Raw genomic sequence first — 27,125 nt, forward strand, 5'->3', positions numbered from 1 at the left:
CATAGACTTGGGTGGCCAGATCATTAGCTGGGTAAACTGGCATAGCCCCACTAAAGTCAATGGAATTTAGCCAATTTACACTAGTTGAGAGTCTAGGCCTGGATCCGCAAAGAAACATACATGGAAAATGTATGTTCGTCCAGCTCTAAATTAGCCCATAGTAGTATGACTATGTCCCAACAAAGTCAGTAGGCTCATGTGCCTATAAGATGTCACTAAAACAATAATAAATGTTCCCTGTTTGTTCATCATAGTTAGAATGTCCTGCCTTGTATCAACCACTATTATCTGTCTCTAGCCCCTTTGGCTCTCTCTACATTACTTTGTTTGTGTGTTTTTGCAGACATTCCTTACTCTCCCAGCTCTACAATGTACTATCTATTACACAGCTGTAAATTAATCTTACTAGTCTATTGATTCAGTAAGTTAAACATGCTTGTGTGTTTCTGAAGCCTAACAAATTTAGTTCGGGAAAGCACTTAAGCATGTGCTTAATGTTAAACATGTGCTGTCCTGATGAGGAATGCTTTCCTGGATCAGGGCCATAGAAAGGAATGGATTCTTTCTTCCTTCTTCCTTTCTTCTATTAATTTATTTTTCAATTTGTATATTAGGCACTATATTATAGTCTTCTCTATCCTGTGTTGCAATTTAGTTACAGTCTTGATCACTGCAACTCCTCAGTAACATTCCTGCTCACTGACTCATAAGAGACCTAAGTCTCAACTCTACAGAATTCAATAGCAAAAACAATCTTGCTCTGGGAAAGGCTGTGGAATTCTTTGCATCAGCTAGGAAGATTTAACAATCGTAAGTTGTGTCTAGAGAGTAAAGGTGGTATGTGGGCTTGAGGGTGTAAGCAGGGATTTGGGGTGCTTTCTACAGTGCTGAGTAAAAATGGACATATTTTTGAACCAATAATGTATTGTTTTAATGATCTCTAACAGTTGATTGTGTTAAGGGTGGATCTAGATGTTTTGCTAAAACATTTAGTTGTTATTCAATAAACTAAGATCTGTAGTCCTAAATATATTTTAATACATTGATGTATGAACTATGACAAGATTGTTTTTTAGGCCTTAAAATGGGCTAAAATCATTGACTGCATTGCAGAAAAAGTGAGTGCATTTCCAGAGATATTATTACCTAATATAAGACAGTGCAGAACTTGAATAAGTAATGATTACTTGTTCACGAGAATGGTTTAGCTTTTAATAATTCTTAAGAATGCAAGGAGAAAAATATTTCCCTGAAGGTCATATACTGACCAAATTACATTTTTGGCAGGAGACTTCACTTCGCTGCAAAGGTTCCTGCCTATTATTATTTTATTGATGTTCTTGGCACAGTACAAACACAGATGACACAGTGCAAATCCCACATAGCTTGCAATCTACAGAATTCAGGCAGGCAAAACCAAAACAAAATCACACATCGAGAGTCCAATATTTTAGCAGTGTAAAGTTTTTTTTATGGTTTTAATGTCTATTTGGTGAATTACCACTGAAGGACACGGAAGGATAAGTGATTTTAGGAGGAATTTGAACAGATGGGAAGTCTGACTAGAGCATAAATAGTGGGAGGAAATTCCATGCATAAGGATGGCATGGAAGAAGAAACTTTAAAGACACCTACCTGTTTTTTTTTTTCTTCAGTGAAATAATTTAAAATCTCTCAGAGAGCCATACACATCCCCTCCCCACATAATGTCTTAGCTAGTGTATGGGTACCACTATCCTCTTATGGATGGAATGTCAGAACATCTCATAAGACTTAATACTGCTTTACCTAAAGATGATTCTCCTTTGGATCAAGTGGTAGTAGTTTGTGTCTTCAGATGAGAAGAACTTTCTTTAATTTTTTATCTTTACCTATGGCCCTTCATGGTGTGTGACAAACTGATGACAGCGAATCTGTAAGATCTGTTATCCACCTTGAAGGTTTTTCAGGGGAAGAGTTCCTATGAGTACAATTTCTGTTTCTTTTATGGGCAAATGTTGATGTTAGAGGGAAAGTCGTCTTTATAATTATTCAGCACATATTATCTCTTTGGAGTCACTAAAGTCAGTAACAGAAAAATGTTCACTAAAATCATGTGTCTGATTTCAGCTGTGCTGTGACTATTTATTTAATAGCATGGCAGCTTTATTGGAATGAATAGGCTTGCTTGCTGATTTAATAGGTGAATGTTTGTTTATTTGTAATCATTGATCCTAGTGTAGGGAGAGACTTTCGTAATGAATTGTTTTATCCTGTAAGGACATTGCTGATTAAGTTTTAAGTAACTATGTAAAATGAATTTAACTGTTTAAATAGGCAATGAGATTAGCATGAGGATGTAGACTGTCATGATGTCTGTCTGGAGTGGCTCATGATTGAGAGTGCCTACCTCAGGGCAGGCTCAGGCTGTCAAAATAGGGCAGACACCCCAAACTGGTGATATGTTCTATAATTAAATTTCACTAAGCCAGTGACTAATGTGAACTCCTGGATCACTGTAACAGTCTTACCATGGAGTCACAGATAGTCCCCGTAGACTCTCCATTCTATCTTGCAGTCCATTTTCTCTCTGATTGTTATGTTTCTGTGGATAAATAAATAATACTTTGTTTTGAAGAAGGTGTCTGTCACTTGCATTTTCATACAGATCACTGCTCCTGAAGGGAAATTTCGGGCAGGTGCCAAACTTTGTTGAGCTAACTAAGGAAACGAAGTTGATAAACCAGGGTACTGTAACCTAGAGACCCAGTCTAAAAGTGGGGTGAATCACAGGATTCCAACCTGAGAGACAGAGGTACAGCTAATCCTGAACCATGACTTTTTGTTAATAAAAATCAGTGGGGGTCCTGCTGCAAGGTATATTGGAAGGGAGGTCTAATTAGGTGCAAAGGGAGGAGTTGCATTATACATTAAGTGCCCAATTCTGCAACGTGGACTCACAAGTGGTCCCTTTTACCTTATGTATTTGAAATATGAAGAAATAAACAAAATAGGAAAGCTAAGCCAAAGAGGTGAATTTTATACCAGATATCATATCAGTGACCCCTCTCTTGGCTGTGCTAGAGCTGATATAGCCAAAGTTGTATTCCAGTGAGCTTCCAACTCCAATCCTTGTGTACCTCTCCATAAGAGAGACTTCATTTAAATGAGCAACCCTTTAAATAGAAAGGTTACTTCATTTGCATACAATATACAATCTCAACTGCACAAATTCTAAACCCCTACACCTTATCTATGGCTTACATGCAATAGCTCAAACCTACTGTAAAAGGTGTAGGCTAACTGAAAGAACTCTGATGAGTAAAATCTGCTTTTGCATCAACACCTATTTAAGGTGTGTTTGCTACTCCCTTTAAAAAATGAAGTTACTCTAGTTAGAATGATGTTCAGTCCTTGAAGGATTGATACTCCATTCGAGCCCTTCAGATTTGTGAGCTCTCTGTGGAACAGTTGGACTGTGGAGATTAGTGTGCAGTTTATGAAAATAAATGCCTGCAGTTATGCATACCAGATGAACATGAATTATTAAATGAAAGAAATACAATCCTCAAGTCCTAGACAATATATCTTAATCACAACTGTATGTAGAATAAGTAGTATGACCGAGATAGTCAAAGCTAGAAACTAAAGATCACGTGCAGGTTCCCAGCTAGTGATGTACTCTTAGGTCACTCATCTCCCATGACTGAAAGAAAATCATTGCAACAGGTGGCAACAGCTGCTTTCTAGACTAGAGTAGCTGCAACAAGAGAATGACTACACAGATATGTGAAAGTGCCTCAGGTTTGTCATGGTTCAAAGTATTTGAAATCCAGATTAATGTCAGAGTTCAATGACAGGCAGGTTTGTAAATTCTGCTTTCTTTAAAACTGAAATAGGGTTGCAGTGGTTTAAATAAGAGCAGAATTTGGTCCTCTGAGTTTAAATTAAATATTCAGATAATATAATGCCTATAATAATATCTGGTCAGCATGGGAAACAATTTAAGGTTATGATTCAGAAAATGTATGACAAATAGTCAAGGCTGAAATTTTCAAATCATACTTTATAAGTCACATTTATGAAAAGTTTATAAAGGGCTAGACAGTAATCAATAGATATTAGAAGCTTACTACAGGTATGAGTAACATTAGAGACTGTCAGCAGCACATTCGTGGTAGGTTTTATAGAGCTTATAAACCATGGTTATTTGGCTTGGCTTATTAGATTCTAACAATTGATTAACCATTATTAAAACATCTATTAATCATTTATTAACCCTTCATAATTTTTTTCTAAATGTAACCTTAATATAAAATGTGATTTTTTTTTTTCAAATCTTCCCTAAGAGAACTGGATGCTCAATTGCCATTAAAACTAATGGGAGTTTGGTATCCAAATCCCCTAGGTAACTTTAAAAATTTCAGTCCATGGCACATAGCAACACTTATGTTAACATTGCCCAGGCTTTTTCATTCTAAATGGTCATTTTCAGTTTCCTCAAAGTTTTAAATTTTGGGCTGAAATTTGATAATTTGCTCTCTGTCCCAGAATGATTTCTGTTCTGAACATTTCAGCAAAAACAGATGAGCCATTTTCAAGCATAGTAAATTACACGGTTGGAAAAATGCATCTTTTCTACAAAATCAAAAGATCTGCAAAATGAAGGTGATAGAAACTTGACATTTGGCAGGGTCATAGCCTCTAAGACATGTGCTTTTCAGAGGTCTCGTGACCATTAGATCTGATTTGGCTGAGTTATAAGAGTTTAAAAAAAACCATACTTCACACATGCACACTGTTTTTTGTTTCACAATATAAAGAACAATCTGCCAGTGTTCCATTCGCATTGCACATGCATGCGTAAATAAACCAAGTAGAAATTTCCATAAAAGCTATTTTCTATCACGCACATGCTGAAGTGCTTTGTTAAAATTGAACCTTAATCTCTCTGTATATTAGGCCTTGTCTAACCACAAATTTGCATTGGTTTAATTGAAATTGTTTTTAAAACTAATTTAATTAGTGCAAAAGGCTCCATGGACACTCTTATTTTGGTTTAAACCGGGCTTATTTTGGTTTACTTAAAGTCAATTAGGAATTGATTTTAGTTAAACTGAAATAAGCTACTCTTAAACTGAAATGAATGTCTATACAGCAGTTTGCACCAGTTTAACTAAATCAATTAAAAAACCCAATTCAAGTTAAATCAATGCAGCTTTCTCATGTAGACAAGCCCATAGTTCCCCATCTCTAAAGTGAGGATAATAACACTGCCCTATCAAACAGGAAGTTGTGAGGCTAATTTTATTAATGTTGAGGCACTGAAATACTATGGTCATAAGAGCTTTTTAATGTAATTTTTTTTTTGGAATATGATATAATAATAGTTTACAACTCAAGCACAGCATTTTAAAATCTCATGTACTGTACAGTACAACATACTCCCAAAATTTTTTTCAAAAGCAGTTCTTGTCTGAGGTTGCCAATTTTGGTTGGCTGTATTCCTGGAGGTTTCATCCCCTGACATAATCTTTAATTAAAGATTAATCTTTAATTCCTGGAGATTCCAGGCCAATCCTGGAGGGTTGGCAACCCTATATCTTGTCATCAGTGGACTGGAAGCTGAATATCACAGTTTCTATTCTACATATTTCTAACAATAATTCTGTGGCAGAGGTCTGATTATCTTCTATTCTTTCCTGCTGACGGGAGGGCTTCATAGCAAACATCTTCTCTATTTCAGGCCAAATTCAGCTTTCAGTTCTGTTGTAACTTAGGCCTGGTCTACACTACGAGTTTAGGTCGACTTTAGCAGTGTTAAATCGAATTAAGCCTGGACAAGTCCACACGACGAAGCCCTTTTTTCGACTTAAAGGGCCCTTTAAACCGGTTTCTTTACTCCACTCCGACGAGGGGATTAACGCTAAAATCGGCCTTTGCGGGTCGGATTTGGGGTAGTGTGGATGGAATTCGATGTTATTGGCCTCCGGGAGCTATCCCACAGTGCTTCATTGTGACCGCTCTGGACAGCACTCTCAATTCAGATGCACTGACCAGGTAGACAGGAAAAGCCCCGCGAACTTTTGAATTTCATTTCCTGTTTGCCCAATGTGGAGAGCACAGGTGACCACGTAGAGCTCATCAACCATGATGGAGTCCCAGGATCACAAAAGAGCTCCATCATGGACCGAACGGGAGGTACGGGATCTGCTCGTCATATGGGGAGACAAATCAGTGCTAGCTGAACTCCGTAGCAGTAAATGAAATGGCAAATTATTAGAAAAGGTCTCAAAGGCCATGCAGGACAGAGGCCATAACAGGGACGCACAGCAGTGCCGCATGAAAATTAAGGAGCTAAGGCAAGCCTACCACAAAGCCAGAGAGGCAAACGGAAGGTCCGGGGCAGAGCCGCAAACATGCTGTTTCTACGCGGAGCTGCATGTGATGCTAGGGGGTGCAGCCACCACTACCCCAACCGTGTGCTTTGACTCCATCAATGGAGAAACACGAAACAGGGAAGCGGGTTCGGGGTACGAGGAAGATGATGATGAAGACAATGAAGAGAGCTCACAGCAAGGAAGCGGAGAAACCGGTTTCCCCAACAGCCAGGATATGTTTATCACCCTGGACCTGGAACCAGTAACCCCAGAACTCACCCAAGGCATGCTCCCAGACCCTGAGAGCACACCAGGGACCTCTGGTGAGTGTCCCTCTGTAAAGTTTTCAATTAGCAATATTACACATGGTTTAAAAGCAAGCGTGTTTAATGATTAATGATTAATTTGCCCTGGCAATCGCGGCCAGTACAGCTACTGGAAAAGTCTGTTAACTTTGTTAACAATGGGGATGGAGTCGAAATCCTCCAGGGACATCTCCAGAAAGCTCTCCTTCATGTACTCCCAAAGCCTTTGCAAAAGGTTTCTGGGGAGGGCTGCCTTATCCCGTCCGCCATGGTAGGACACTTTACCACGCCAGGCCAGTAGCACATAGTCTGGAATCATTGCATAACAAAGCATGGCAGCATATGGTCCCGTTGTTTGCTGGCATGCGGACAACATCCATTCCTTATCTCTCTTTGTTATCCTCAGGAGAGTGATATCATTCACGGTCACCTGGTTAAAATGGGGTGATTTTATTAAGGGGACATTCAGAGGTGCCCGTTCCTGCTCGGCTGAACAGAAATGTTCCCCGCTGTTAGCCACGTGGTGGGGGGGAGGGGTGAAGTGATCATCCCAGAGAATTGGGTGTGTGTGGGAGGGGGGGTAGTTGAGTTTGTGCTGCATGTTAACCCGGAAACCCCAGCCCCTCCTTTTACATTGCAAACCCATTTTAAATGGCCAACCCAATGGGTCCTTGGAATGGGAAATGAGGGTGCTGCTGTTTGAAACAATTCCCACATGTTATGAAGGTTAAAAAAGCCAAAAGACTGTGGCTTACCATGCCTGCCTGCAAGCCGAATTCTGTTGCCTGGCACTGCGTGAGTGATCTCTCACACCAAACCAGCAGGCCCGCAATATAAGAGGAAAAATGGGACCTTGTAACGAAAGCACGTGTGCTGTGTAATGTGAACAGCAAAATTTAACATGAAAGAGTATACCCATTGTTCTCTAAAATGTGTCTTTTTTTAACCACCTCTCCCTTCTCCTCCACCAGCTGCAAATGTTTCTCCTTCACAGAGGCTAACGAAGATTAGAAGGAGAAAATGGCTGACTCGGGATGATATGTTCACGGAGCTCCAGATGTCCTCCCATGCTGAAAGAGCACAGCAGAATGTGTGGAGGCAGGCAATGTCAGAGTGCAAAAAAGCACAATATGAACGAGAGGAGAGATGGCGGGCTGAATCGCAGGCTGAACAGAGCAAGTGGTGGGCTGAAGATGATAGGTGGCGTCAGCTTGCAGACAGAACGCAAGAGTTGATGCTCCGGCTGCTCCAGCATATGGTTGAGCTGCAGGAAGGGCAGCAGGAGCAGAGACCGCCGCTACAGCCCCTGTGTAACCAACAGCCCTCCTCCCAAAGTCCCAGTGCCTCCTCACCAAGACGCCCAAGAACATGGTGGGAGCCTCCGGCCTCTCAGTCACTCCACCCCAGATGATTGCCCAAGCATCGGAAGGCTGGCCTTCAATAAGTGTTAAAGTTTTAAAGTTTTAAACTGCAGTGTGTCCTTTTCCTTCGCTCCTCCCCCACCCATCCCGGGCTACCTTGGCAATTATCTCGCTAGTTGTGTGATGAATTAATAAAGAATGGATGAATGAGAAGTAACAATGATTTTATTACCTCTGCAAGCAGTGCTCGAAGGGGGGAGGGGAGGGTGGGGTGGTTGGTTTACAGGGAAGTAAAGTGAACTGGGGGGGGCGGAGGGTTCATCAAGGAGAAACAAACAGAAGTTTCACACTGTAGCCTGGCCAGTCACAAAACTCATTTTCAAAGCTTCTCTGATGCGCCCCGCGCCCTGCTGTACTCTTCTAACTGCCCTGGTGTCTGGCTGTGCGTAATCAGTGGCCAGGCGATTTGCCTCAACCTCCCACCCCGCCATAAATGTCTCCCCCTTATTCTCACAGATATTGTGGAGCGCACAGCAAGCAGCAATAACAATGGGGATATTGGTTTCGCTGAGGTCTATCCGAGTCAGTAAGCTGCACCAGCGCGCTTTTAAACGTTCAAATGTACATTCCACCACCATTCGGCACTTGCTCAGCCTATAGTTGAACAGGTCCTGACTACTGTCCAGGCTGCCTGTGTACGTCTTCATGAGCCACGGCATTAAGGGGTAGGCTGGGTCCTCAAGGATAACAATAGGCATTCCAACATCCCCACCGGTTATTTTCTGGTCCGGGAAGAAAGCCCCTTCCTCCAGCTTCCAAAACAGACCAGAGTGCCTGAAATCGCGAGCATCATGTACCTTTCTCGGCCATCCCACATTGATGTTGGTGAAATGTCCCTTGTGATCCACCAGGGCTTGCAGCAGCATTGAAAAGTACCCCTTGTGGTTTATGTACTCGGTGGCTTGGTGCTCTGGTGACAAGATAGGGATATGAGTTCCGTCTATCGCCACAGCATAGTTTGGGAATCCCATTGCAGCAAAGCCATCCACTATGACCTGCACCTTTCCCAGAGTCACTACCCTTGATATCAGCAGGTCTTTGATTGCCCTGGCAACTTGGATCACAGCAGCCCCCACAGTAGATTTGCCCACTCCAAATTGATTCCCGACTGACCGGTAGCTGTCTGGCATTGCAAGCTTCCACAGGGCTATCGCCACTCGCTTCTCAACTGTGAGGGCTGCTCTCATCCTGGTATTCTGGTGCTTCAGGGCAGGGGAAAGCAAGTCACAAAGTTCCATGAAAGTGCCCTTACGCATGCGAAAGTTTCACAGCCACTGGGAATCGTCCCACACCTGCAACACTATGCGGTCCCACCAGTCTGTGCTTGTTTCCCAGGCCCAGAATCAGCGTTTCACGGCTATAACCTGCCCCATTAACAGCATGATCTCCAAAGCGCCAGGGCCTGCGGTTTGATAGAATTCCATGTCCATGTCCTCATTACTCTCGTCTCCGCTGCCGTAGCCTGCAAATGAATACAGAACAAATCTGGTCCATCTATTTTTTACATCTTAAGCTGGCAGCAGACGGTGCAGCATGACTGATAGTCATCGGTATCTTCTGGGTGCGTGGCAGAAAATGATGTAATACAACTGATAGCCATAATCGTAAAGAATCAGATGCCCAGAGTGGAAAGTTTGGTTCAGTATTTCTTAGAGGAATCTGCTGAAGAACTTTCCCGGGTGCCTCTGATTGAACTCACTGAGGAATATGATGATGATGGATATCAATCATAATACACCATCCACTGCCAAAGGGCAAGAAGCTGCTGCTGTGTAGTAATGCAGCTCCATGTCTGCCAGCACCCAGATAGCCGATGACGGCTACCAGTCATACTGCACCGTCTACCGCCAAAAGGCAATTAGCTGCTGCTGTGTAGCAATGCAGTATCACGTCTGCCGGCACCCAGATGACATATGGTGATGGTGAGCTGAGCTGAGCGGGCTCCATGCTTGCCGTGGTATGTTGTCTGCACATGTAACCCAGGTAAAAAGGCGCAAATCGATTGTCTGCCGTTGCTTTGACGGAGGGGGAGGGGCCTGACGACATGTACACAGAACCCCCCGCGACACTGTTTTTGCATCATCAGGCACTGGGATCTCAACCCAGAATTCCAATGGGCAGCGGAGACTGCCGGAACTGTGGGATAGCTACCCACAGTGCAACGCTCCGGAAATCGACGCTAGCCTCGGTACTGTGGACGCGGTCCGCCGACTTAATGCACTTAGAGCATTTTATGTGGGGACACACACAATCGATTGTATAAAACTGATATCTATAAAACCGGCTTCTATAAATTCAACCTAATTTCGTAGAGTAGACATACCCTTAGAGTCAAGGGTCCTACCTTTTATATTGTCTGTCTTGTCCATATTTTCTCAAGGACCAGTGCAGCCTCAACATTATCCCAAGTCTGCTTCTATCAAAGTCAATGGGAGGGAGGTTTTTGTTTTTTTGTTTTGCATTCTTGCAATTTTGTGATTTCCTAGCCTTTGCATATCTTTACATGAAAATATATTTTCAGTACTCATTCAAATGAATATTGGTGATCTATTAAAAGTGGCGTGCAAGGGGGGGGAAATGATTTTAAGCTGCCCTTTTTTTTTTTTTTTTTTTTTTTTTGGCTTGTTCATGATGTATAAAGAAAGTCTGGGTTTCCCTGCCCCCACCCAAAACAGTTCCCCCCCGCACACACACTTATTTTAAATATAGTGAAAATAGCGCCTGGATGATTTTAAAGGACTAAATAAAACAGATTTAAATTAATGCAGATTTCATTGTTACTTTCTTTTGCAGTTTCCTGAGAATGAAGATTTTGACACTGTTTAATTTCATCCTTGCAAATTGTTTAATAATGGCCACTGGTAACTCGGTAAGTTTTACTAATTTCAGCCATATTTATAATGCCCTTGTTTATTTCTAACAGTATAGGAGAGGTCAAGAATAAGTTACATTATTCATATGTCTAAATTTTCCTCTAGTGATGGGTTAACTTCAAAAAAGTTCAGAAGGATGGTTTGGAGGAGCACCCAAAAGTTTTGGCAATATAACAAACATCCAAATCAATCAGATTTCTTGGATCTGGAAATCTCCTGAGATTGAGTTTTGTGGGAGGGGACTTCTGTGGCAGTAATTCCTGTTGTGGTTGAGCTAGAACTGCCACAAGAACAGCCTCTTAAATTCCTATATTCTGGCACTTCCATTTCTAGTTCTGGTTGAAAGTTAGAAGGGTGGAAACAAATGTAAATTAAATCAAATGAAGGGGGAAAGTCTAGGTTTTTTTCATTTCTGTGCAAGTTCACTGACTGCAGTGGGAAAAAATCATTACATTAGCATGAAGTCCATTTTCTTTCTTTTAGTTTTCAGTGGGAAATTTCTGGACTCTGGCTGACTTTGAAGTGAATAAACTGGGAGTACTCTAAAACTTATCCCAGGGTTTTCACCACTTCAAGGATGCATACCATTTCATCTCATTAAAGTCCTCAAAAAGAGGAGAATAGAAATGAACAATTCAGTGAAAGATCCTTTCAGTCCTTAGCCTAATTTAAAGTAGTATTTTACTGGAAGGATGTTAGTTCCTCAAGAGTTACAAAATGAAGAAGTAGAGTACATGTGCATATTAATAGCAACAACTGGGTTAAATATGGAACAATGTGTCCAAGAATAGAGCTGTCAGCAGCCTTTGAATAATTGCTTCTAAATGTATAATATAAACAATTGTAGTCAGTAAAGCAGACAAAAGAAGTTATATTCAATCTGGTTTAAATCAGTGATACTGCTATCCACTAGAGACAGAGCCACGATCAAATAATATTTCTCTAATTGTTATAGTATCATAATATTTTTACTTTAATTCATGTATAGACTAAAGAAAGGAAAAGGAAAAACAATCTGTTTTTGCCGAAGATTCTTGTACTGTATGCTTGGGGCCAGAGTCACCATTTCATTACTCTACTTTTACACTGGTGTAACTCCAGTGATTTTAGTGGAGTTATCCTGGGTAAAAACTGGAGTAACAGGCCCCTAATCCACACATTTGAGAGCTAGGCTAATCCACATTAAAGTTATAGAACTGGTCTGTGATTGTCCCCATGGGGAATAGGTCTGGTATTCCAGATATGAGATCCTTATTATTGCTGCTTATCAGCAAAGCCTTTTAGGTCCTGTCTGGAGTTCAGCGAAAGAGAGACCAAAAACTCAAAGTTAGCACTGTTCATTCATAGCTAAACAGATGTTGTTTTATTTTCTGTTTTTGGTCAGTCAGTTTCTTATTATGGTACCAGCTGTCCAACACTGCTAATAGGCACCTAGTATCCATCAAGATAGGGATCTTTGGTCTCTTGTATCAAGGGTATATTTACATAGTGTATTCCAGTTTCTATTGTACCTGGCTACACAAGGTGCAAAGCAGTGGAGATTATTCAGGCTCTCTGTTGGTCTTTCACTTTCGTGAGCTCTAAATTCACTTGCAAACATTTAAAGTAAATGAAAAGAAAACTTCAGTTTAAAATGCAAAGTTTAGAATAACAGTATTTAGAGACTTAAAATATCTTAAAATGACACTAAGTAATTTAGACTCAAAATAAGTGATGGACCTCCATTTGGTTATGTTCTCAAGATTTAAATTAATCCCCCCCCCCAACCCAAAGATGCTTCTGTATTATCAAGATTATATAAATAAACATTAACTTCTGATTATTGCTAATTTTCTAGGAATTTTGGTTAAGTGATTAAATTAAGGACTAAGAGTCAAGGATTCTGGACTCTGCCAGTGACTCGCTATGTGACCTTGGGCATATTATTTAACTTTCTATGCCTCGGTTTACCCATCTGTATTATTATTTATTGCTTGTATTATCCTAGCACCTCAGAGACCTGGTCTAAGACTGGGGCTCCTTTGTGCAAGGTACTGTGTAAACACGGAACAAAAAGACAATCCCTGCCCCAATCTAAGTATAAGACAAGAGACAGTAGAGACAGACAGACAAAAGGGGAGTACAAGAAAACAATGAGTCTATTAGTCATCCTCAGAGGCTGTGGTCTCAGCATACTAGCAGCCTACCATTGTCAATTTTTGTGTAGACATCACAGCAAAGAAAAGTTTTAAATAGGGATTTGAAGGAGAACAATTATCTGGGTTTATGGATGTTTATAGGGAGCTCCTTCCAAGGGTGAGGGGCAGCATGAGAAAAAGCACAAACATGTTTGTTTGAAAATTTAAAAAGAGGCTGATATTATGAGCTGATCAGAGACAAGAGTCAACCTTTTGACACTGAATGAGAGATAAGTGTGTGTGTGTGTGGGGGGGAAATAGGCCATGAAGGGCCTGAAAGTGAAGATAAGTAGCTTATTTTTATACTATAGAGAAGGAGGAGCCAATTAAGGGATACAAAGAGATAGAACATGGTCAAAACAATGGACTTGGAACATGATCTTTGTAGCACCATGCTGAATGAATATGACTGGGACAAGACTGCATTTCTCAAGGCCAGAGAAAAGGATGTTGCAGTAACTGAGACATGAAATTATGACAGCCTAGATGAGAGTTTTAGCTGTGAGAATTGATAGGAAAGGCCATATCTTAGGGTATGTCTACACTACGGGATTAATCCGAATGTACAGAATTCGATTTTTTGCAACCAATTGTATAAAGTCGAGTGTATGCAGCCACACTAAGCACAGTAATTTGGCGGTGTGCATCCATGTACCGAGGCTAGCGTCGACTTCCGGAGTGTTGCACTGTGGGTAGCTATCCCATAGTTCCCGCAGTCTCCTCCGCCCATTGGAATTCTGGGTTGAGATCCCAATGCCTGATGGGGCCAAAAACATAGGCGCGGGTGGTTCTGGGTACATCTTCCCCCTCCCTCCAGGAAAGCAACAGCAGACAACCGTTTCGCACCTTTTTTCCTGGGTGAACAGTGCAGACACCATACCATGGCAAGCATGGAGCCTGCTCAGCTCAAGACAGCAGTCATGAACATTGTAAACACCTCACGCGTTACCGTGAAGTTTATGCTGAACCAGAACCTGCAAAACCAGGCGAGGAGAAGCAGGCTACGACAGCGGAGACGAGAGTAATGAGGACATGGAAATGGAATTCTATCAAACCGCAGGCCCCGGCGCTTTGGAGATCATGCTGTTAATGGGGCAAGTTATAGCCATGAAACGCCAATTCTGGGTCCGGGAAACAAGCACAGACTGGTGGGACCGCATAGTGTTGCAGGTGTGGGACGATTTCCAGTGGCTGCGAAACTTTCGCATGCATAAGGGCACTTTCATGAAACTTTGTGACTTGCTTTCCCCTGCCCTGAAGTGCCAGAATACCAAGATGAGAGCAGCCCTCACAGTTGAGAAGCGAGTGGCGATAGCCCTGTGGAAGCTTGCAACGCCAGACAGCTACTGGTCAGTCGGGAATCAATTTGGAGTGGGCAAATCTACTGTGAGGGCTGCTGTGATGCAAATAGCAAAGCAATCACTGAGCTGCTGCTACCAAAGGTAGTGACTCTAGGAAATGTGCAGGTCATAGTAGATGGCTTTGCTGCAATGGGATTCCCTAACTGTGGTGGGGCGATAGATGGAACCCATATCCTTATCTTGGCACCAGCGTAGCCAGTACATAAACCACAAGGGGTACTTTTCAATGGTGCTGCAAGCACTGGTGGGGAGGGATAGCTCAGTGGTTTGAGCATTGGCCTGTTAAACCAGGGTGGTGAGTTCAATCCTTAAGGGGGCCACTTAGGGATCTGGGGCAAAATCAGTAATTGGTCCTGGTAGTGAAGGCAGAGGGCTGGACTTGATGACCTTCCAAGGTCCCTTCCAGTTCTAGGAGATGGGATATCTCCATTAATATATTTATTTATCACAAGGGACGTTTCACCAATATCAACATGGGATGGCCGGGAAGGGTCCATGACGCTTGTGTCTTCAGGAACACTACTCTGTTTAAATGGCTGCAGCAAGAGATTTACTTCCCAGACCAGAAAATAACCGTTGGGGATGTTGAAATGCCCATAGTTATCCTTGGGGACCCAGCCTACCCCTTAATGCCGTGGCTCATGAAGCCATACACAGGCAGCCTGGACAGTAGTCAGGAGCTGTTCAACTACTGGGTGAGCAAGTGCAGAATGGTGGTAGAATGTGCATTTGGACGTTTAAAGGGTTGCTGGCGCATGTTACTGACTCGCTCAGACCTCAGCCAAACCAATATTCCCATTGTTATTGCTGCTTGCTGTGTGCTCCACAATCTCTGTGAGAGTAAGGGGGAGAACTTTATGGCGGGGTGGGAGGCTTAGACAAATCGCCTGGCTGCTGATTACGCGCAGCCAGACACCAGGGCAATTAGAAGAGCACACCAGGTAGCGCTGCGCATCAGAGAAGCTTTGAAAAACAGTTTCATGACTGGCCAGGCTACGGTGTGAAAGTTCTGTTTGTTGAAAACCCGCACCCTTGATTGACTCATTTCCTGTAAGCAAACCACCCTCCCCCCTTCGATCACAGCTTGCTTTCAAAGGAAATAAAGTCACTATTGTTTAAAAATCATGTATTCTTTATTAATTGATTATAAACATAGGGAGAGAACTGACAAGGTAGCCCAGGTGGGGTTTCGGAGGAAGATAGGAGGGAAGGAAAAGGCCACTAAAAAAGTTCAGTATAATGACAGCCTTTTGGTTGGGCTGTCCACTGGGGTGGAGTGGGAGGGTGCACGGAGCCTTCCTCCCTGCGTTCTTACACATCTGGGTTAGGAGGCTATGGAGCACGGTGATGGGGGGAGGGAGGTTACACAGCGGCTGCAGCAGCACTCTGTGATCCTGCTGCCATTCCTGAAGCTCCACCAGACACCGGAGCATGTCCGTTTGATCACGCACCAGCCCCAGCGTTGCAGCCTGGCACCTCTCATCTTGAGCATCCCTCATGACCTCATGTTCACTAGCATCTTTCCTGTACTTTGATACCGTGTCCTTCCACTCATTCAGATGAGCTCTTTCATTGCGGGTGGATTCCATGATTTCAGAGAACATTTCATCTCGCGTCCTTTTTTTTTCACCACCTTATCTGAGATAGCCTTCGGGGCGGAGAAGGGAGGCTTGAAAAATTTGCAGCTGCGGGAGGGAGGGAAAAAAGGTAGATAAGTATTTAAAAAGATACATTTTACAGAACAATGCTTATACTCTTTCACGGTGAACAACACTATTCACATTACATAGCACATGTGATTACACATGTGAGTACAAGGTCGCATTTTGCATCTTAATATTGAGTGCTTGCAGCTTTGGTGTTAGAGAGCACAGATGCAGGTCTGGGCAACAGAATTTGGCTTGCATGCGGCCATGGTAAGCCATTGTCTTTCGGCTCCTTTCCCACATACCAAGCAAAACCTGTTGAGTGCTGCGGTTTTCCTGTTAACGTGCAGCAGCAGAAACCAAACTAACGCCCCACATCCAATTCTCTGGGATGATCGCTTTATCCCTCCCCCCACTGCATGGCTGGTATCAGGGAAGATCCCTGCTAGCCAAACGCGAAAAGCTCAGCACCAATTTCCCCTTCCTCCCCCCGCCCCCACTTGGCTAACTGCAGGGAAGGATTTCTTTTCAGCCACAGGCAAACAGCCCAGTAGGAACGGCCACCTCTGTCCCCTTAATTAAATTCCCATATTTCATCCAGGTTACCATGAGCAATATCACTCTCCTGAGGATAACACAGCAAGATAAAGAATGGATGTTGCTTGAATGCCAGCAAACACCGGGACCATCCGCTGCCAGGCTTTGTCATGCAATGATACCAGATTATTTGCTACTAACATGGCGTGGTCAAGTCTCCTACCATGGAGGACGGAATAAGGCTGCACTGCCCAGAAATCTTCTGGAAAGCCTTTTGGAGTATCTCCAGGAGAGCTTCATGGAAATGTCCCTGGAGGATTTTCGCTCCATCCCCAGATACATTATCAGACTTTTCCAGTAGCTGTACTAGCCGCGAATGCAAACCAAGTCTTCAGGGCAAATTAATCATTAAAAAACGCTTGATTTTAAACCATGTTTTATATTTACAAAGGTACACTCACTGGAGGTCCCTTCCATGGCCTCATTGTCTGGGGGTTGTGAGGGTACTTCAGTCAGGCTGAGAAAAAGACCCTGGCTGTTGGGGAGAACGGAGTGCTGTGTGCTCTCCGCAAGCTCGTTGTCATCCTCCTCCTCCTCCTCCTCCTCCTCATCTTCCCTGTCCACAGAATCCTCAGGCATGGCTGAGATTACCCCCGTCTCGGAATCCACGGTCAGAGGTGGGGTAGTGGTGGCGGCCCCCCCTAGAATTGCATACAGCTCAGCATAGAAGCGGCATGTCTGTGGCTCTGACCCGGAGTGACCGTTTGTCTCCTTTATTTTTTGATAGGCTTGTCTGAGCTCCTTAACTTTCACGCAGCACTGATATGAGTGCCTATTGTGGCCTCTCTCCATCATGCCCTTGGAGATTTTTTCAAAAGTTTTGGCATTTCGTCTTTGGAACGTAGTTCTGCTAGCACTGAATCCTCTCCCCATATAGCGATCAGATCCAGTACCTCCCGTACGGTCCATGCTGGTGCTCTTTTTCGATTCTCGGACTGCATGGTTACCTGTGCTGATGAGCTCTGCATGGTCACCTGTGCTCTCCACGCTGGGCAAACAGGAAATGAAATTCAAAAGTTCGTGGCTTTTCCTGTCTACCTGGCCAGTGCATCCAAGTTCAGATCGCTGTCCAGAGCGGTCACAATAGTGCACTGTGGGATAGTTCCCGGAGACCAACACCATCGAATTGCGGCCACACTAACCCTAATTCGAAATGGCAATATTGATTTCGGCGCTACTCCCCTCATCGGGGAGGAGTACAGAAATCAATTTTAAGAGCCCTTTATTTCCAAGTAAATGGCTTTGTTGTGTGGATGGATGCAGGGTTAATTCGATTTAATGCTACTAAATTTGAATTAAACTCATAGTGTAGTCCAGGCCTTAGAGGTGTTTTACAGAAAAAAATCTGTAAGATTTAGACATAAATGGACATGAGGAGTCAGAGATGTCAGAGTCCAAGATGATGCCCTGGTTATGGATTTGAGTGGACAGGTAGAATGGTGGTGATGTCCTCAATGATCAAGAAAGGAGATAGCAAGAAGGATTTTCTGGAAAAGGAAAGGAAAAGATTAAGAACTCTGTTCTAGCCATGTTGAGCTTGTGCTGACAGATATGAGGAGATGTCACCAAGCATAAGAACTTCTTGGACCAGATCCTGGGCCCATGGGTGTTCTAGGCTGCCAACACTTCCACATCACCATCGGAAGCTCAGGCTGGGTTTCTGCTAAGGAAGTCTGTGAAGCTGCATGCTGCACGATGTGCACCCAGAAGGGCCTGAGTGATAGCCCCCCACAGCCCACTGATTGGCTCATGCTGGTATATAAACCAAGAAGTCATCATAGCAAGCTGTCTGAGCAATGATGCAAACTATTTGCTTGCTTCTGCTCCAGACCTTGCCTTGCTGTGAGCCACAGACTCTGCTACTTGCCTCCTCCATGCAACTCAGCACCTGACCCTGCCTGACCTGACCCTGACTCTGCTACTTGCCTTCTGTCTGCAACTCAGTTCCTGACCCTAACTTCCTAACATCTTGACCTGGCTTGACCCAACTCTGCTACTCATCTCCTGACTGCAACTTGGTAACTGATCCATACATGCAGGCTGTCCCAGGCCCAGCCTGACACTAAGACAGGCTGAGATTTTAGTTTGGACAGAAAGAGACAGGTCTGGAGCAAAGAGGTACATCTTTAAGGGCTAGTCTACACTGGCAATGTTAAAGCACTGCCATGGCTCTTCCAGAGCTCTAATAAAAACACCTCCATGAGGGGCATAGCTTCCAGCGCTGGGAGCCATGCTCCCAGTGCTGGTGCACTGTCTACACTGGTGCTTTACAGTGCTGAAACTTGCTGCGCTCAGGGGGTGTTTTTAGTTGCAACGCTGTAAAGTGCCAGTGTAGACAAGCCCTAAATTGTAGAGATAGTAGTTAAATTTGTGTTTGTGGATGAGATTACCCAAAGTAAAGATATGGTGTAGAGGGAGAATAGAAGAGGACAAAGGACAGAGCCCTGTTTGGAACCCTCAGAGAAAGCTGAGGATATCCTCCAAAGGACCCTCTGCAGGAGCAATTAGAGAGGTAGGAGGACAACCAGGAGAGAGCAGAGTCATAGAAGCCAAGGGAGGACAAGATTTCAAGAAGAAGAGTATGGTTGACTCTGTCGAAGGTGGCTAACTGGTCAAAGAGAATGAGGATGGAGTTCTGATCCTCAGCTTTGGCTAAAAGGTCATCTGTAAAATTATGATAATACTTCCCTACATCCCAGGAGTGTTTAGAGGCTTAATTAATTATTTTTGAATCCCTCAGTTCTTCATTTGAAATCCATTATAGAAACAAAAAATATTGTATAATTATTAAAAATAATTATTAAGATCCTACATGCCTAAATTTTCCAAACCCTCTAACTTTGTCACCCACAGTTCTGCAAAAACTCACATTTTTGAGTGCAAATGCTTCTGTGCATGAAAACTAAGCAGCCAGACCTCTAACTGCTTGACAGTATTGCAAGCACTATATGTGTGTGCAAGATCCACAAGCAGTTATGTGTGTAATATTGTCAGAGCAAATGTGGCATCTGTGCTGAGGGCACTTTGAAAATTTGGCTCATATTATTTTGGGCTTTGCTGATGAAGAGCCAGTAGAGGGAGCATGAGTGTTTTACACTTAAATCAAATGGGATAAGAAATACAGTCAAAACTACTAGTATGCTGTGAGGCAAAAGTGCCCATTTCCTGAAGCTGAAAAAGTACCTTCGCTCATAAGTCATCTGTAAGAATTTTGCAGTAAGAATCACTTGACCAACAAGGACCGTCTCATAAGTGACACTCATCAGCTTTCCAGGAGTACATTACTGTATTGTCTATCACTGTGCCCATTAATACTGACATCTGGAAAAGATTTTTAAGGCACTTTTCAAATAAGTTAGGGCTCTGGGGGTTAATAGGCCACTGGAGGGCTTTTGTGTGTCTTCTGGTGAGGTTTAGGATTTGGTCAAATAGCTCATCTCACAACTTCTTGTGGCCAAAGGTCCTGCTGCCTGCTTAGCATGGCTTAGGTGCAGGCAGCCAGCTGGTACGGAACTTGCTCCATAGCTGAATCTGGTCCAAAGATCTTTATTGAGTTTTCAAAAATGCATCACATTGGCACACGCAGTAAACCCTCTGCTCTTCAACAGGTTCCTAAAAAAACTATCTTATCCTGCCATATGTTTTCCAGGCAGCTAACCATCATCATATACTGGATTACAACAGAGTCTGAATTAAATTAAAAGCAAACATCTGAGACACAACACAAACATTTGAAATGAAGACATGTAATCAGGATTGCGCTGCAGAGACAACTTGCCTGAAGCAACAAATACTCATCTAAGGGAACCTTGAATATTAAAAGAAAATAACATTTTATATAAAAAAATCATAACAAACCCCTTTGAAGTTATTCTTTATCACTTGCCTAAGAAGATCAACTCTTCTCTCTTTTCAATCTCCTACTATAAGTTGGTCAACAAAGTGAATTGCATCCTCTAGAGTGAAAAAGCAATGAGGTCTGGCCTCTTGTAATAATATTGAGTCTTACCAGGAACAATGGGCCATATCTATGTAAAATGGATCATGAGTGTTTATTGGTTGTAGTAAAACCCCCCCTCTGCTTTTTAACTAATGCTACAGTAAAATCATGTGTTAACATCACAGTTTGTGGAATCTTATGAGTGCTGTGTGTCTTAATTAACAATCCTATTCTCAGAGCTGTACAGACATTAATGATGGTGCTGATTCACCAACAAGGAAACAAATCTATGGAGAAACATGTTGGTTTGTGCTGCATTTGGATGTATTGGAGGGAACCTATGTTTGTCAAATTGAATAGGACAAAATTAGCATAGAAATACATTTATTTTTTTCCAAGCTTTTGCAACAGTGTTAACTGAGTGCAAAACACTACTATTATGTTCACGGCATACACACAGAGAAATTAAATAAAAACATAGATTCTCTTGCAGGAAGGTTGCAGCATTGCACTTCATTTTTGAGAATACAGAATGATAATACTCAAGAACCTGAAAACAGACTGCGCCCAAAGGCAGCAAGGCACAGTTCACCCGGCCTTGCTTTAAGCTGGCTTGGTCCAGAATGACATTGATGGTACACTTTGCTCCAGACCTCCCTAGCCAGCAAGCAGGACTAGGATCCCCCCTCCACCACTACCACTCAGACTGATAGCTTGTGATTCCAACACAGTCTTCAATACACTAAAACTACCAGATCAGAATGCAGTAGTATAGTCAAGGGTAAACAAAGTTTACACACTTCTCATTGGGGAATATGGAGTGTAGGTGAGTTTACCCATTATTTATTTATATATTTATTTATTTTTGTGCCACCACACCACTGCCAGAATATTAGCATTTCACACCAGCCTTGCCCTAGTATAACTGGTTAAATGAGTAGTAGGATGTTAGTGAATCAGGTTCTTTGTATTTAGCATTTATTCTTCATGTTCATCAACAACTTGTGAATGATCATAATTTTTTTTTGTGAACACTGGCAGTGCATGTGGAGCTGTACAATCCATGCATAAAGGAAGTCTGAGTCCCTATCTTAAGAAACTTGTACTCTAAAATGAAATGAAAGACAGACATAATGGCATTTAGACAGCAAAGCTGTAAAAGTACCAGTGACCAGATTATATTTCCTGAGACCCTTGGGGATCTACAAGGTTTGGGGAAAATCCCACTACCTGTTCTCTTGGGACTTAAACCCTGTCCCTGACAGGAAGATGTGGGGGAGGCAATCTCGATGAAGGGATCCTTACAGTAACATTCTCCATCAGAGTCCCTTCCTGCAGATTTTACTGTGGGAGTGGATCATCCATCCCCACGATATAAGGGCTGGTCTCTAAGTGGTGTAAATTTCTTATTTATAAAATATATAAATGGATTATTGTTTAAAGACTCCATGGAAGAAGTGTGTTTTAAGGAGAGGTCTGAGAAAGTGATGGTGGATGTTTGGCCACTCTAATATACTCGATAACTTTAAATAAAGGGGGGGCAGACTAATCATAATCAATTTCTACAGTGATTGGTGAGAACTGTCTTCTTGAATTAAGTGGTTTATTAATGCTAAACACACTGTGACAAATGTTAACTCTACAAGCAAAAGTGCATTTTCCCCTCTAGACTCTACAGAGTTGTTTTCAAGAGCAGCTGAGGCTCAAGGCCCAGGTGAGACTTCTGGAGTATCGTGTGAAACAGCAGCAGGTAAAAATTGTGCGGCTCTTACAGGAGAAGGAGATTCAATACCATGACAATGGAGATGAAAACAGTGTTATTGACCTGGGAGAAAAAAGACAATACGCAGGTCAGAATTTATTTCTTCTTTTCACATTGTGTCTATTTGAACTAGTGTATATATGTTTCCATGGCCAGTGCAACTGAGACTCCAGCATTACAGTCATGCTTTAAAATTCCCCCAAGAAACTGTCCCACCAAGACATAGCATTCAGCTGTTATCCAGGCTTTTGTTGTCTTGAGATCAGATTGTGCAATGCATTCTACATGGAGCTACACCTTGAAATGGTCCAGAAACTGAAGTTGGTGCAGAATGTTTCAGCATGCTTTTTAAAATGAAATCTTGCCAGGAACATATTACACCTGTGCTCTAGATCTGTACTAGCTACCTGTTGGTTTCTGAGTAGATTTTAAGGTGATAACCTTAGACTTCAAGGTAACCTATAGAATCTAAGAAGCCTGACAGTTACCTATCCAAGAATCTACCTCTCCCCCATTGTGTTACTGCTACAGCTGCAGTGAATGATGGCATTCAAGACGGAGCTTCCCTCAGTATAAAATAAAAAGGGCTGTTTGACAGGGTGTTTTCCATGAGGGCCCCACAACTTTGGACCTCACTTCCCACCATCTCAGTCCAAAGCTGCTGTTCTGTTGACATTAAAATTCTAAACCAGGTGAAACGCTAATAAAAAAACTGTAATGAAGATATACCTATCTCATAGAGCTAGAAGGGACCCTGAAAGGTCATGGAGTCCAGCCCCCTGCCTTCACTAGCAGGACCAGTATTGATATTTTCCCCAGATTCTTAAGTGGCCCCTTCAAGGATTGAACTCACAACCCTTAGTTTAGCAAGGAAATGCTCAAACCACTGAGCTATCCCTCACCCATATCAATAGGAAAATAATTTTCCATACTTTAAAGAACAAGATACAAATAAAGGAATTTAAAAAAAACCCATAGCTATGGTCTGTTGTTTAGAGCCACATTCTTTAGGAATATAAACAGAGCCTGAGCTAAGAGACTGAAGAGAAAGGGCAAAGCCCTTTCAAACATGTTTTTAATAATATTTTTTCAGCTGATGAATGAGTCTAACTCCCAACTGTTTTCAATTTAATTTTAAGAACACCCAGCAATGCAATACTATATGTCTTGATTTCTTCCAGAAGCATAGACACTAGCAGCTCAACCAGGACACATGAAGCAAGACCACATAGAACAATAAAAGTTAATAAAACTTTAGAATCCTATTACTGGATGACCAGAAGCCAGTACAGACTTCATATAATTTTTATTTGTATTCGTGACCTTATATTTAGTTTGGCTGATGATTTCATTATTCAACTAGATTCTGGGCTCTACTCCAGCTGCTTTGTGCCAGCAGATCTAGCCCCTGCAGGATCCTCCCCTCAAGTGCTATACAGCTACAATGGTAGGAACAGGACTACCTCTAGCATTGAAGAACACAAAGGTGACTTAAAGCCACCATTTCATAAACCGTCCTCAGCTCAGCTCAGCTGGAATGGAGGATTTGATCCTCTGATTTTTGCTACCTTAAGGGTATTGTTAAAATGAGACATAAATAACAGATAGTCAGCTAGGACTGCCACTTTTCTAATGGCTGGTAACTGGACCCTCAAAGCCCTGCACCCGTCTCTGCCTCTTGCCCCCAAGCCCCTGCCCCATCATTCGCCCCTCTCCCACCTTCCTCTTGTAGGATTGCTGCTTCTGAGGTACATCTGCTCACACATCCTAGGGGTAATAAGCACAATCTGCACACACACAGGGGGCTTTTCATTTACACTCAATTGAATTTCTTCATTTCCACACACATGCAGACAGTGGGAAGTTTGCTTCATTAGCACACTGGTTCTGGGGAGCAGGGGAAGAGAGCTCCCCCTTTGCACATACAGCTGAGGTGAAAGGGAGGACTCCCCCTACATTTACATGGATGCCTAGATTGGAGGAGAGACTCCACTTATTTGCTCTAGTACCTAAGAGAGAAGAAGGTTCCACCCACTTGCACACACAGTGGATGTGTGGAAGGAAGAGAAACAGGTGCTCCTCCATTTGCAGCACACCCACCCAGTTCCTGTGTCCCGCCAAACTCCAGGTTGAGAAACTTTCCGAACTTTCCCCAGTTGGGCTGTTGGGAGAGGGTGAGGGAGGGAGGGCTGCGGGTTGTGATTCGCTGAGTGGCAGGGCGCTCAGCTATGATTGGCTGGGCTCTGTCCCCCTTCTCACGAGGGTGGCGTGCATTCTCTGGGTAAGCATCTCTCAAATCAGCAGTGAGCAAGTTTTCACAGATCAAAAAAATCGGACATCAAGGCTTGTGAAATGGTACCTGGACCCACAAGCTGAAACCCGGACTGTCCGGATGAAATCCAGATGGGTGGCAATCTTATAGTCAGCTAACAGAAACCTCAGGTTTCTTCCTTTCACCCTTCATGGTCTGCTAAATCTGTCTAATATTAGCCAAGTCTAGACAAACACTAACACATGTCAACCAATTACCATCTCCAGTCCCACTGAAGGAGGAGTGAAAGACTAGGAAGGGCAGTGGACATAGACCACCATACAGTGACTAAATCACTGAAAATATTTTAAAAAGTGTAGTTAGAGACCAGATTTCCAAAGGTATTTAAGAGCCTAGGGATGCCAATAGGCACCTAATAGTATTTCCAAAGGTGCCTATTCAGGTTAGATGCCTAATTCCCATTGAAAGTCAGCGTTAGACACCTAACATGCTTAAGGGTTTGTGAAAATCCCACAAGGCACTAATCTGCATCTTTAGGCACTTAAATGCCTTTGTAAACCTGGCTGAACGTGAATATGAATGCCCAATTGTCCGTACAGATGAGATTTTTTTTTCAATTAAGAGCCTGATCTAAGTGCATCCTGTAACTGTTATTATTTTTTGTCTTAAAGTAGCATCTAGAGGCCCTAACTGAGAGCAGGGCCTCATTGTGTTAGGCACTGTACATAAACCTCATAAAGCTATGCAGAGCTTGCACTTTAAATGGACGAGACAAAAGGTGGATGGAAGGAAGGCAGTGCTGAGTACCCTGAACTCCCACTGAAGTAAATCAGCAGGGTCTCTCAGCACAATTATAGGATTGGGCCCCATTTCATTATCTCTTCTAATATTCAGAGCGCCATATTTCACACATTAATGCCACATTAACTAGCAAGATATGGAGAACTGAATTATTGTTGGGTTTTTGTCATCTCTGGTACTATAAAGAAAAAGCCCCAAACATATCCCTCCCTTTCCCCATTTGTCCTGTCAACAATGCATCACATTCATTATTAAAACCATTCTGCCAGTGGAAGCAACCCATGCTGGGTGTGAAGCTCTGGTTTTGATCTAACCTCTATAATGCTTACAGGACAGTGAGACTCTTTTAGGGCCTGAAAAATATTGTTACAGCTGAAGGGCATTTTAAGGTTGATAACACACCCATGAGAAGATATCTTAAAATGTTATAAATTGTCAGCCACTTGTTCTAGTCCAAGGCACCATATTAGCAGTCAAGGGTTCAAAAAGAGAAAAGTTTAATCACAGATTCATATTGAATATCTTCTGTTTCTATAAAAGATGAAGCTACTTTGATAGTTTTAAAGACATTTGTGTTGTAAGAGTACAGCAGGTTTGTTGCAATTCTGAATAAAATCTTCTCTTCCTTCTGTCACTACCTGATAGGGTGACCAGACAGCAAGTGTGAAAAATCGGGACAGGGGCTAGGGGGTAATAGGATCCTATATAAGAAAAAGACCCCAAAATCGGGACTATCCCTATAAAATTGGGACATCTGGTCATGCTACTACCTGAGTCCTAAAGGGCCAAATCTATCCATAATGTAGATCCATTGACGTCAATGGAATCATACCAAGAGTGAATTTAGTCCAGTGTGCCCAATATGCTCTCCTCTCTGTATTCTGCTGTCTCCACTGTTCAGCTACAGTTTCCCCATATCAGGGGAAGAATCAATACAGACCAAGCAGTTTCTTAGACAGGAAGGTTTGGATGCTTGGATAACTGAATTTCCAGTATATATATTCCATCCTATAGCATGACATGCCTTCTTATAATAAAGGCATGTCCTCCTCCCTGTGCCAACCCCTAAAACCCAGATTTCACCCCACAGTATCTGGGGGAGAATCTCCCTTCCTGCAATACTATTGGCCCCCTTGTACAGGAGTAAAGGTCACTGGATTGCTGTATTTATTAAGAGTAATATCATTGTTGGTGGAGGTGGTTATGTATTTGTATAGCATCCACAGTTTACAGGGCACTTCACAGAAAAGTGAGGCGGTAAGGTCCTTGCCCCACAGGGCCCAAACCCAATCCAGCTCTATAGTCATGCACAGGCATCTTCAAGGAGCTGAGCACCATCATGCACAGTGGATGCAACTGGTGTTAGGTCGTCAAATCCTGCTCTTCCACCTGCGTAGAAGAGGAGGCAGGATTTTCCTTTTACTAAAAAGTAATGTAAATTAAGGGAGTTAGGTGCCAGTTCAGCCAAACACTTAAGCATGTGCTTAAAATTAAGCACATTCTTAAGTATTTTGCAGACTTGGGACTCTGCTGAGAAAATCATGAGTGTTTGAAAATTTGAGGCTATACTCTAAACTAGTGAAACATTCTTTACATTCCTCCCATCGACTG

The 27,125-nt window shown here is 42.7% G+C and overlaps 1 protein-coding gene across 6 annotated transcripts in view; it reads left to right on the forward strand.

The window, feature by feature from the left end:
* Positions 1-27,125, forward strand: part of FGL1 (fibrinogen like 1) — a 68,571-nt gene that overhangs the window by 9,138 nt on the left and 32,308 nt on the right. Inside the window, exons 1-4 of one of the 6 annotated variants that reach the window (XM_034771170.1) lie at positions 636-810; positions 2,648-2,794; positions 10,879-10,954; positions 22,349-22,529. In XM_034771170.1, coding sequence (XP_034627061.1) covers positions 10,889-10,954; positions 22,349-22,529 — 247 coding nt within the window. In that variant the 5' untranslated portion in view covers positions 636-810; positions 2,648-2,794; positions 10,879-10,888. Of the gene's footprint in view, positions 1-635; positions 811-2,647; positions 2,795-10,878; positions 10,955-22,348; positions 22,530-27,125 lie in introns of those variants that run through there. The other 5 variants (XM_034771169.1, XM_034771173.1, XM_034771171.1 and 2 more) reach the window with 5 other exon arrangements.

The sequence above is a fragment of the Trachemys scripta genome, chromosome 5 (assembly GCF_013100865.1).
Source record: "Trachemys scripta elegans isolate TJP31775 chromosome 5, CAS_Tse_1.0, whole genome shotgun sequence".
NCBI lineage: Eukaryota > Metazoa > Chordata > Testudines > Emydidae > Trachemys > Trachemys scripta.